At 37.1% G+C, this 13,109-nt stretch overlaps 1 protein-coding gene across 1 annotated transcript; it reads right to left on the minus strand.

Annotated features, from left to right (window-relative positions):
* Positions 1-879: 879 nt before the first annotated feature.
* Positions 880-6,978, minus strand: LOC110889272. The gene is made up of 4 exons (XM_022136775.2): positions 6,525-6,978; positions 5,481-6,113; positions 3,892-4,671; positions 880-3,291 (listed from the first exon to the last, which is right to left on the minus strand). The coding sequence occupies exons 1-4, from the start codon at positions 6,694-6,696 to the stop codon at positions 1,166-1,168; spliced, it is 3,711 nt and encodes a 1,236-aa protein (XP_021992467.1). The 5' UTR covers positions 6,697-6,978; the 3' UTR covers positions 880-1,165.
* Positions 6,979-13,109: the final 6,131 nt, after the last annotated feature.

Below are 13,109 nucleotides of genomic sequence, written 5' to 3' on the forward strand. Positions count from 1 at the left end.
ACCCTTTATTGTTTGTCTAAAACTAACTTTCACACCAACATACAAACAAGTACCTCCGAATCCCCTAAACTACCCTTCCGTTGAAGCACGCCTATGCAAGGTAAGGTTTCATGGTACCATTGACTGATTGAGGTATCTCCTCAGACTAACAAGTATGAACATGTGTGTAGAATCGCCAAACGCATCATAAACCCATGTGTAGTAACTTGTTATGGGTATTGCAATCATAAACCGTATCTATGTTATGATAAAGTATTAAGCTAAAATACAAAAACTAGGTTAATTACTACTGTGGTAGAAGGGGAGTCTATAGTTTCAACCGTTGACCTAAGGCTCGAGTATTGTATGCAAGTAGAACCACTAAGCAAAGACCCCAATCTTGTTTAAAATGGACTTATATTTTATATATGTTTATTAGGAACACTATTAAGCAAAGAGAAGATCAAAGGCGTGAGTTCAAACCCCTCACCACCTCCCTTATGGTCGTGCGGACACCTAACCAGCTAAGCGGTGTTGTTTTCAGCAGGGGACGACGGCAAATGCCTGAAACCACAACTTTTCACATGTTGCTAATTGCTAGTAAGAGTAATATACTAGACAAAAATTGTCATATGTGAGTATATTCTCTTATTTTCTAGAGGACATATAGAAGGCACCAGGAAGCTGTTAGGAAGCTGTTATGAAGCTGAAACCTACCCACTAGTACCCCTTTTGACTAATAATCTCTCTTTATCCTAAAGTCCAAATATCATATATCACAATCACACAACAGTGTGACCCCACTTGCCACTTATTGTCTACCTAATTTACAACTACCATATATTATCAATCAACTCTTTATCACCATCACTTTCACTGCTTACATCACAAGTCAACAAAGAGCACACAAAATGATTTCAAGTTGAAAAAACATAAATTAACATAAACATTTAATATCTAGCCTGGCTTTCCTAAACTTAACAGAATTATTTTGTGCATTTGACAAAATACAACAAAAAAAAAAAGAAAAAAAAAACTTCAAACATTACAAAACAACCTAAAATTAACCAAAACAGACGGCGGCAACAGTATCCGAGCGCGCCATCATAACCTATCCACTTCTCAACTCCTTACAGCAAAACATATTTTACACAGAAGCAACAAAAGAAAAGGTGAAGTTCAGCCTTCATCTGCTACCTATATCACTAACATTGCTACTCCATGACTCGCATCCACCCGTCTTGTATTGTTCAGTTTTTGCAAAGTGCATTCTAATGGCTGCCACGGGGTCCGAAACTCCATTGCGCATCTCGGGTAACAACTTATCTACTGAAAAAGACTGACCGTAAGCATGGTAACTTGGACCCCGATTGTTGGTTAGTTTTCTAGTCGGATAACCAGGTAGGACGTTTAAGTTATTACATTGTTCGTTACCAGTTTCTAACGAAGAAATGTTGCTAAAAGCAGCGGGATATTTAGCAAGAAACATAGCGGAATCCGGCAACGTTGAAAACCCGGTTTGTATTCTGTTCCCGTCCCAAAACCCGTAACTTGTTTTCAAGTTAGAAGATGTTACAGCATCTAGTTTTGTTTCACTCTCGTGTGCGTCACTACCGTTGGCTTTTGGCAACGAATGGTTAGTTATTATCTTACCGAAAAGTTTCAAATCACCACCACTTGTATTCGGCTTTTCGACGTCTAAAGATGAACTCCGTCTCTGTTGTTGAGCATCAGACGTTAAATCGGTGCCCATCTGTAAACAGCCGTCTCTTGGCAGTAACAGATTCTCATCCAAGCTTTGTGGGTCGTTGTGACTTTGAGAGCGTTTGTGAAGATGCAATTGGTAACCATAACCGTCTATGCTTGAAGATCTTTGACTGCTTTTTCGGAAAGTGAGTCTTGACGATACATCATCACGGGTAAGAGTCTTCCTCGCGGGTTCTTGCGGAAACAAATTTGACATCATGAAACCGTTATTTGTCGTTTCCAGACAAGTGAAATTTTCTGTAGCTGTATTCAAGTCCAGACCGTTTCCATGAGACGGCACCTTGGTAACTGTGTCGGATTCTTCAACTTTAGCACCCGATGCGGAATCCGAACACGTATTCTGTGGGGATTCCACTTCCGCAATGTCAGCAGTGTCACTGTCAGCAGCTCCTTCCAAATTACCGCGTGAACCGTTCTCATCAACCTTACGTTTCGCTTCACAATCACGTGCTACGGGATTCTCCGACAAAAGCTCAGATTCCCTGCTGCAGTCGTTTACGACATTCATATCGGATTCAACATTATCATGAGAAATACCGGACCCACTGTCCACCATGCACGTATCGTCTTGATCACTCCCGCCACCACCGCCCCGTTCGTTAGCACCCGTTGTACCTTCACTGCCGGTCCCGAAATCAATCGCATCCAACCCGAGACATTTACGAGCCTTGCTAAAGAACAACTTGCACTGGTTAGTCGATCGGGTTCTCATGCACCGAGAGATCATCGAAAAATCCTTACCGTACGATCTGAACGCTTTTACAAAACTAGATCTCTCTTCATCCGTCCAAACAGAAGAGTTTATTTCTTCACCACAACTGTCATCTGAACACGTCTCCTCATCAACGTCGATTAACGACCGTCGATTTGACGAACCACCGACTTTCTGGTGGTCGACTGAACTCGTGACGCAAGAACCCAAAGCTTCCGACGATACCGACCCGCAAATCCCAGCTAAAACATCGGCTGCAGCCGTTTCTTGCTCGTTACAATAATTAGAGAAATCATTCGACTGTGGTTCTACGATACCGCCATCAACATTAGCGACCATTGCTGAAGCGGCACCGAGCATGTCAAGTGAAGTGGCTCCGGTCTCTCGATTCGGTCTTTTCCCAGATGTGACCAAATACGTACTGTTAGTGTTACATGACTTCCCTTTTGCAAACTGTGATTTCTTCTTTGTTTTCTGAAAAACGTCGGACTTGTGATACTTGTAATAGAACTCAACACAATCAGCAACCGTTTTGTGTTGGAAAAAAGATGCGATCTTTCTAAAGTTTTTACCGAACAAAGAGTATTTATCCAAGAAGGTCTCGGTGTCTACTACTGTCCAAAGATTGACGATCGATCGTTCTTTCTCGACGTCAATAGGGTTCTCGACTAATCCGTTATCAGAAATAAACCTAGTGCTCGTTCGTTCCTTCTTGTCTAATATAAAGGTCGGCATCTTCGCCTCATTCCGGTATGTCTTGACCCGTGAATCCGAAAGCAACGCGTTTGCGTATTCAACTACTTCTTTAGTTGGAACAAGGCTCAAACTCCCACCTACAAAAAAATAAATAAATAAATAAATGTAAATTAAGGTTATGCAACTTCACGTCTCCATATAAATGAAAAGCTAAAGAGTAAAGTACATGGATGCTCCCTGTGGTTAACCGAAATTTTGGATTTAGTCCCTAGCTTTCCAAAAGTACACGGATGGTCCCTATGGTTTGTACTTTGTAATGCATTTAGTTCCCAACTTTTGCCAAAAGTACATGGATGGTCCTTGTGGTTTGCACTTTGTAAGTTTGTAACGCATTTAGTCCTTTTAGTGACTAAATGAAATGCGTTACAAAGGCGAACCATAAGGACCACCTGTGTAATTTCGGCAAAACTTGAGGACTAAATGCGTTATAAAGTTCAAAACATGGGGACCATCGGTGTACTTGTGAAAAGCTAGGGACTAATCCAAAATTTAGGCCAACCACAAAGACCATGTATGTACCTTAACTTTAATCTACCATAACAAATGTACTTTAACTTCAATCTACCATAACAAATAGAATCCATTGTCCACCTAAAACTGGTCCTATTATGCCAGTTAAAGCAAAAAACACCAAAAAAATGGCTAAAACGTGATCAATATATTTAACGTTTATTTACCAGAAGAAGATAAACGATAATGATTGGAAGCACGGTGCTTCTGATGGTCAGAATACCCCATACGAGAACTCGATTCAAACTTCTTCTGTGACTTCGCACCAGATCGTATAGAAATCAACCGAAGATTCTCCTTCCAAGAGTACTGAAACGTCCTAAACTTAAGAATGGTGACCCGTTCCTTAAATTTTAGAAAACGTTTCCTCATCGCCACCTTTTTCTTGATCTCTGAATCTTCATCAGAAGCTCTCGAAACACCAGTACGTAAATGTGTCTTTGGCAATAACTTACCAAGCTCGTCAGAGGCTCTACAAGATGCAACTTTGTTTGAATCATATATCAAAACGTAAGACTTATCTTCCCTATGATTATATACATCACCACCAACAAAAACTGTACAGCTAGCGTCTGTTGAAACGTCAGTATTCTTATTGTTGCACTGTTTTAAGAGAGAACTAGAAGCAGCCGTAAAAGGGGATGAATCTATGTCAGACTTCAATTCATGCTCAAGGGAGTCGATTTCGGATTCAGTGATTTCAAGTGTTCTTGAAATATCCGCTTTCCATACCTGTAACTTGTCCATTGCAAAACCGGACCCGTGAGCACTAGTATCATCAGACTGCAGTAGTTCATCGAGTAGTAAGCTCACGTTAAAGCCTTCAGTAAGATCCAAATTTTCCAAACTAAATGGCGATCTCTGGTTTTGGTTTTGAGAAACGACAGTAGGGCTACATGTATTGTTAACAACTGTAGTTGATGTTATAGATGTCTTCTCTTCTAGACCTGGCATGCCAAAGTAGCAAACGAAAGTTTAAACTCAACCTTACATTACAAAACTTTCAGAGTTCATCTTTATTAATAGCAAGAATCAGCCATATAAGTTAAAGTTAAAGCTTTAATGAGATGAGTCTAATCAGCCATATAAGCATAAGTTAATAACAAACAAAAGAAATTTTCTTAGAACATAATCCCAAACCTTTATACCCAAATTTCACTTCTAACTGAGCATAAATAGCTTTTCTTGAAAGGAACATGCACATTAAGTCTTAACCTATGCAGTTAATATCAGTGGTATATATTGGTTATCGGTCCCCTGATGAAATATTTGTGCAAAATATCGGTACTGATACTATCGGTGATATTGACCAATATATATCACCGATTTTCCCAATATAAGTACCTTTCTTCTTAGTTCTACGATTCGTCTTTCTTCTTATCGCTGCTATAAACGTTTTAAGTCTTAACTGTTAATTGTTAGTGTTTTAAGTCTTAATCAGTTCCTACTTGCTACAATTGTTGGTGTTTTGCAAGTTGCAAAAGGTTAATTTGTTAATGATAGGAGTGTATACTGAATTGTTAGTGTTAGATTGCTATATATATAAATTCAGCACAATATTAAAATTACCGATATCCCTCCGCGATTACTGATATCTACCGCATTAACTGCTTAGGTCTTAACAAAATGCGAAATTAAAAACAGGTCATTCACCATGAACCTTGGTAACAAAGGTAAACTGATAAGAAAGATATGTCATAGGATGTTAGGAGAAAAAAATGCAACTAGAAAGTATAAGTTAAAGCATTTTAATTACCTGGAGACAAACTGCAAGCGAACGAACAAGGTGTAGTAGGAGACGCACTTTCTGAGTTACCAGTAAGACTCGGGCTTTTACAAGGCAAACTAGAAGGACTCGGAAGCAGAGACTCCGAGCTGCTTACACCATCAGCAGTTCCATTGCTGGATACATTTTCTTTATCATCGGGGTCAACCTTCTTTTTCTCATACTTAGCCAGCCCCTCACCCCAACCAAGACGAGGTTTTTTACGAGAGTTAGCCTCATCAGGAGTCTTCGGTGTCACACACATAGCTGCATCCCCAGAAGGTGATCGAAGAAGCGTTATATTAACATTCCCCTGTTGAGCATCCATCTTAGTATCAGAAGAGTCCACCCCAACGACTTTACAACTACTTAAAAGGCTAAAACCGGAACCTCTTGAAGACAAACTCCCAGAACGAATCCACTTAATCGGCTTCCAATCAAGCGAAGATCCCAACGAAACATCTTTCTCAAGTCTCCCGTTCGTAGCACCGACTCCATCGTCATTATCTTTCGACCGTTGGTCCCAAGAGGTCACAAAGTCAGATTGAAGATGCATATTACTACTTATTAATCCACTAGTCTCCCTACAGGTTTCTCCTTTCTGGTCCCTCTGAATACCATGACCTAACAAAAAGAAAAAGTAAAAAGAAAAGAAAAGAAATCAACAATCAATTAGCACAAGTAAAGAATAACTAGCAATATCTTGAACACAAGCAACCCTAGATCCCATCCCATCCCATCCTATTAGATATAATAAACAACATCAGATCTATACAATCACTAAATAGTCTCATAGTCATCTTTCTTCTAAAAAACACAAATAAAATTATTATAACAAACAGAGTACATGACTGTCAATAAATTCATTATTCACCCTCTCAGATCTGGTCCTAAACCTAAATAAACAAATTCTAACCGGTGCAATTAATCTAAAAGCTACCAAATTTCTAATTGTCAAACCCTAAAACTCACCAAAACATTAAAAAAAAAACTAAAAATAAAATAAAATAAATTTTAAAAACCTCAAAAACTAACCAGTAACAGGACGGAGAAAATCAAACGGTCCACAACCACCGTCACTGCTCCAACGGCAAGAAGACGGAGTTGCAGGCGAGTGCCTCCACCGATTATTCCCAATTTCCACAGGTTCCGACGAATACGACGTCGTATCCTTCAAAAACTCACCTGGCAACGGCTCCGAAGACATCAAAACCACACTCACAACCAATTAAATGAATTCCAGTTCTCCAAACGCAAAAACAACGCATCCGGTGCGAAAAAAGAGCAATTAAGCCAGCGAGATGACGTAATTTGACGATTTATTGTAACAATTGTGTAGAAAACGGATCAGAATGATGTAATTTGATGAATTATTCAACGGTTGTTGAAGATTGGGGAAGTTAGGGTTTGAATTGACGTGAAACGGCGGATGGAGGGAGAAGAAGGTGAGTTTTAGAGAGAGAGAGAGAGAGTTGAGTTGATAAGCTCAGAGAAATAATAATAATAATAATAAATAATAATAATAATAATAATAATAATAATAATAATAATAATAATAATAATAATAATAATAATATTAGTAATAATAAAAATATTGGTGAAATAATATTATTATTTTTGGGGGTTAGAGTGACGGATGGGTGAGGGTTGATGGATGTGAATGGCGTTTCCATTAAATTAGAGTTTGTTCCAGTTTTTACGTCCGGATTTAGAGATAACAGGACAGGTGTATATGGTAGTGCGTGTTTTGTAGTTCCTAGGGTTAGCTTGTGTCATTGTTTTTTTTTTTGTTTGTGAAATTAGATATTTTTAGAAGTTACGTCACTTTTTTTTTTGAACGGCAGAAGTTACATCACTTAACTGATGTAAATATACTTTTAAATTTTAATTTGATAAATACAAATTACTAGAGATATGCAATAATTGAACCGTTAATTGAACCGAAACAAAAACAAATGAGACCAAAGTGAAATTAACCGAAACCGAATTAACCGAGAGTCAGTTATCAGTTATTTTGTGTACCATTGGTTAACCGAAATTAACTGAACCAACCATTTATATTTTCATATATTTCTAACTTTTATACTTTCATTTCATGTATTTATAGCTCCATTTCATGTATTTATAGTTTTATACATTCATTTCATGTATCTATGCATCTATTTCATGTATGTATACCTCTATTACTAAGCAAAATTTTTAGCCCATGTTTGATTCGGTTATTAACTGAACCGAAAACCGACAAATTAATTGAACCGATTAACCGATGAATTCGGTTACAGTTAATGCTAAACTGAATCAAACCGAACCGTACACACCCTTACAGTAATCAAGTGAATTGGTCATATACTTAAACTTTCATCCTAGATTTTTAAGTTACGAATCTATTAACACTCTCGTATGTTAAAAATATGTAAAAGAAACATTTTAACTAAAAAAACTAAACTGATATTAAAGAAATAAACACATAACCTCAACCCTGTCTGATTTTATTTAAAAGTATGTAAAAGAAACATTTTAACTAAAAAAAAAACTAAACCGATCTAAAAGAGTTAAACACATAACCTCAACCACCTCTGATTTTATGTTGTACGTTCTTGCTCCTTTCAAGTATAAATGGTATACGCCACCGTTAGACGTTCCCCTTTTGACTGGTTTCACATCCAACAAGGAGATAAATCACGTGTTTCATAGTAAATTGGGTAATTTCAGGGTTTAATTGTGACAACCCGAACTTTCTAGGTTAGTGTCGTCTAGCCTCGTAATTTTTGTTAATCTTGTGTCATTCCTTTCACACTACGTTTTTATCATATGTTGCGGTGGGTGCTTGTTACTTCTTACTTGTTAAATCAGTTAAGCACGGTTAATTGTTATAATATATATGTATGGGCCGATATTGTCTTACACTTTGACTGGAAACACATTCAACACACTTTATTAGCTTTTGGGCCCGGTGGATATCTCACCTCAACTCTCGGCCCAGCATGTACCGAAGCCCAAGCTGCCAGTTCTGCTTAGTGAGGCGGCAACCCACTTCGGTTAAGTTTTAATCGCCCCACAACTTCTATAATTTAGTGAACGTATTATTATTATGTTGTGACTGAACACAAAACTCAAACAAAAGAAACCCTACTTCTCTTTGGGTCGATGGCAGGCGATACCCCCCCCTCTCAATACATCCTCTTGTTCGATCAAGGTTAGTGGTTAGTAAACTCATATCTATGCTAATTATTAATTGATCATTGTGTTTTTGTATGATCTTGATTTAATAAGGTATTGGTATGTTTATATATGTGAGGAACTTGTGTCATATTAATCATGTGCTGATATGATAGTTTATGTTAGGGCCACGTATATTAGAAACCTTGATGAACATCCCTTAGACCATTAATAAATCTGCTATAATAGCTAGTTGATGCTGTGAATTGATCTAGCCGTGCAGGAAGTATGAATGAGTATGATGTGTGAGTCAATTAAATATTGGTTGCAAATGTTAGAGTTTATTGACGTTCGTTATTAATGTATGATTGATGTTGCTTGGTTTTTCCTGTTTACGTCTAATGTATGGCTGTGAAACATGAATTCTATGTAATGATAACAATATGAAGTGAATTAATGGTTATGTTGTTAGATGATTAAAAAAAATAGTAGTTAAGGAATGGGAATGGGTTTTGTAACAAAGTGAAACCGGCTGGGCCGAAGATCTATGGGCCGAATGAGACTATTGCAGCAGTAGGCCGCACATGTTATAATTTGGCTGGACCTCGAGTGATTTGGACCTGTTAATAGTCGTGATACACATACATGTTTTACCTTTAGGTCGAGCACAATTAGGAAACCAAACCATCAGTTGTACGCTGTTAATTGGGCCGGGGTGACTGGGCCGCAGATTGGCAGCAGGGTCACAAGCCCATTGATACCGGGCCAACAGTTTCCGGGCTAGACGTTATGGGCTTTGGCTGGGTCACCCACCCACACACCCACACACACATCAACTGGGCCACACAACACTTGTAACGAACTCGTTTAAACCATTGGGCCATACACGTTTGATAACTGGGCTTGAAGTGTGTGCTAGTGGATTATGTATGTATGTGTATGGTATGTTTGAGCGGTTACATTTTAAGCGATTGTTCGATGGCTCTAGATGAATGAATAAAATGTCATGATCTGAATTACATGTGTGTGTTACGTGAGCAATAAGTGTGCTTGATGTGAACAATGAATACGTGAACTATTTGTACGAGAAAGGTGCGGTACATGTGCATGTAGAACTGACTGTTATCGGTAACCCTTTTAGGACGTGTTTGACCAACTGATAAACAAGTACTTAATCTTACCGAGCAAACAACATGTGAGTTCATCTCTCTTGAGCATGCGTCCCGGTGGTTAGGACAATCATTGGGTATCCCCTAGAGGGATAGGTTTTTGGGTAAATCATGGGTATTCCCGAGAGGAATATGTCTTGTGGCTAAAATCTGGAATGTTGGATAATATACTCGTCCTATCACCATTAAAGTCCCTCCTTGTTGTTTGTTACCGGAGCGGTAACAGGGTATTAGTTGGTAGCGCTACTTAGGTTTGACACCCTCACCCCGAACCGGAGAGGACGGGTGTGAACTAATGACCTAGTCATGACCAATGCTTTGATAGGAGCATTGGGGAAAGGGCAAAATAAATCTGGAGCCGTCTTGTATCCGAGGTATTATCAACATTGTAATCAACGAACGAAATTAAACACTTGGTAACTAACGTTTTTGTAAAACTATGAACTCATCAACTTTGTCTGATACACTTGTTGCATGCTCGCAGGTCGTTAGATGTTTTGGACTGGAACTTGCTGTCTGGTGTAGCTGGAGTGGTCATGGGTCGATCGGGATGGATACATGTGATGGAATTATTGATACTATATATTGGCTTTGAAACAGTTAAACTATGATTCCTTTTATTTGCTTCCGCTGAACATGTTGGTTTTCATTTAAATTTATTGATAGTACTCTTCATTATTAATTGGCAATTTCATTTTTAAACTTGTGATTGGTTCAACATGATTAGTGGCTCGTTATTGGTTTGTCACACGTCCAGCAGGATTTTCCATGAGTGGTATTTTGGGGGTGTGACATTAATCCTCAGACCTTCACAACAAATTCTTACCTCCTTATCACTTGAACACTATTATGGGGATTTTAAACTCTAAGATTGAATTTGACCGTCTTGGTAAAGGTCAAGCAATAAGAATTATTTGGTAAGTTTGCATTAAAAGAATTATGGACGTTAGTCATGATTGGTAGAAAAGACCAAAACTTGTTTAGCTAACCATGTTAACAATATTTAGTTTTGTCCCCTTTTCCATTTATAATAACACACTTTCATGTGTTTAAAGCATATCCTTTTGACTTAATTTGATTTGAATTATATTAGTTTGGATAGGTTCCTTCCATAGTTTTGACCAAGCTAGAATGTTTATAAAATTTCTTGTTTGCTTTACAAAAACATTTGGAGTCGTATTTCTTTTTTGTAGACGTTTTGGTTTTTTTTTAGAAAATGCTCAAGGCCTTAAATATAATTTGTAAATGTTTGTTTCATAACATTCTACTTAAGTTTGTAAGACTTTATTTTATTAACACTTTATTTAACTTATTATAACCGTTTTAGAGTGCTATTTGCATCATTTAACCATGTGCTTTTTTATATTAAATTTCATCAATTGATACTGGTCGAACTATGGTTCAACTGTTCTATCAACAATGGCTCTTCTATCGTTTTGATCAACAATTGACCACGTTTTTTATCCGCCTTAATCGATGCATGGTTCAACCCATACATCGACCTTGATGGTCATGTCTAGTTTTTTTTCTTTTATTGATTTGCTCAATTAGTTGATTATTTCGACATAATTTATTGTTACAATGTTATCAATTTAAAGGGACGTTTAATGTTTTAAACTAGTAAATATTCTCGCGCGTTGCGGCGACGTCGAAATATAAAGTAACTCGAATTCATACTATTTAATAAAAACGTATTATATTTGACCCGAATACATTCCGAACAAATTCACATCAAAACGTAGACCAACTAAAAACGTATATAAAAATAAGCACAAAAATGTATTATGTTTGACCCGACTTATTTGCAAAAGAAATTTACGTCGAAACGTCAACAAACTTGAATTTATACCTACACGTACACAAAAATAAACACGTAAGAAAATAATGTTTTTAAGTTAAAGAATGGTATGGCGTGTTGTGGCGATGTCAAAACCTATAGTAACTCGAATTTATATCGTCTAATGAAAGCGTATTATATTTGACCCGACTTACTTTCGAACAAAATTTATTTCAAAACGTAGATCAACTGAAAACGTACACAAAAATAAGCACGAAAACGTATTATATTTGACTTGACTTATTTCCAAAGAAAAATTTATATCAAAATGTAAATGGACTTGAATCTATACTGACACATACATAAAAATAAGCACGTAAAATTTCACAAAAAAAGTCTTTAGAAAGTTAAAAAGTTGTAAGTGTTAATGCTAAAATTTGAGGAATAAAATAAAAGAATGAAAAGACGCAAAAGTAAAAAAAAAAAAAAAAACAATCAATCGAAAACACTGTAGACGAAACTTATGTTTTTATGTATATAGAATAGAATAGAATAAAATGGTTTGTAAACGTTATATCATTTAGTTATGGTAGATGAAAACTGTTGGGCTCGTATTCTTGTTAATGTGGAGCCATTGATTTTGGTCCAAGAAACATAGTCAATCATCCCTTAGAGGATATTTAGGCAAATAATCATTGTCCCACCAATACAAAGTTAAAATCGTTTTGTGACAAATTGGTCAAGAAGATCAATGTGGGACATAAGCACTTTGAAATAAATTCATTATTGTGTCTTTGTGGGGCTGAACATTAAAGGAATTAAGAAGAGCCTTGATATAATTGTGAATTTGTTTGATCCTCTTATCCTTTCCTTTATAACTTTTAAATAGGGATGAGCTTGGTATCGATCGGTACTGACCTGAACCGAAAGTACCGGTACCGAAAATCCTCAAAAGTAGGTACTGGTACCGGTATTGTATATACCCGGTACGGTACAGTTCGGTACCAGTATCGGTATTTGAGGTTAAAAACCGGTAAATACCGGTACTGAACCGGTACTGAAAATGTCAAAAGTCGGTACCGAAAATATACCCGGTTCGGTAAATTCAGTACCAGTACTGGATACCATTTGCTCATCCCTACTTTTAAATGGTATATCTAAAGACATTGTTGAGTGTTGAAAAATTGATCCTTGATGGTTTCTTCTGTTGAATTTCGTCATTTTCATCCATTTCAATATTATCTTCCATGCTATTGAATCTCATTGATGTCATGGTTTGTGCCTTCGTGATTTTACAAGCTATGAGATGTTGAATGAAGGGCACTAACCTTAATGATCGAGTTACTAGTTGTCTTGAGGAAATAAATGGAGGCGATGTATGAGTAAGAGGGAGACTTTTAAATGTTTTTGTAAACAATATGAAACATGAAGTGGTGGATTTGGATGTTAAGTAGCATTAATCATGGTATGAGCAACAAAGCGAAGCTACCATCAGTGACAGATCTAAGAATTTTT

Source organism: Helianthus annuus, chromosome 7, assembly GCF_002127325.2.
Source record: "Helianthus annuus cultivar XRQ/B chromosome 7, HanXRQr2.0-SUNRISE, whole genome shotgun sequence".
NCBI lineage: Eukaryota > Viridiplantae > Streptophyta > Magnoliopsida > Asterales > Asteraceae > Helianthus > Helianthus annuus.

Excerpts from the sequence above, each read along its gene's own strand:
- LOC110889272 (XM_022136775.2), bottom strand. The coding sequence starts at position 6,696 with ATGTCTTCGGAGCCGTTGCCAGGTGAGTTTTTGAAGGATACGACGTCG. Across the intron at positions 6,114-6,524 it reads TTTTCTCCGTCCTGTTACTG|GTCATGGTATTCAGAGGGAC; the intron begins GTTAGTTTTTGA and ends TCTTTTTGTTAG. Across the intron at positions 4,672-5,480 it reads CGCTTGCAGTTTGTCTCCAG|GTCTAGAAGAGAAGACATCT; the intron begins GTAATTAAAATG and ends TTGGCATGCCAG.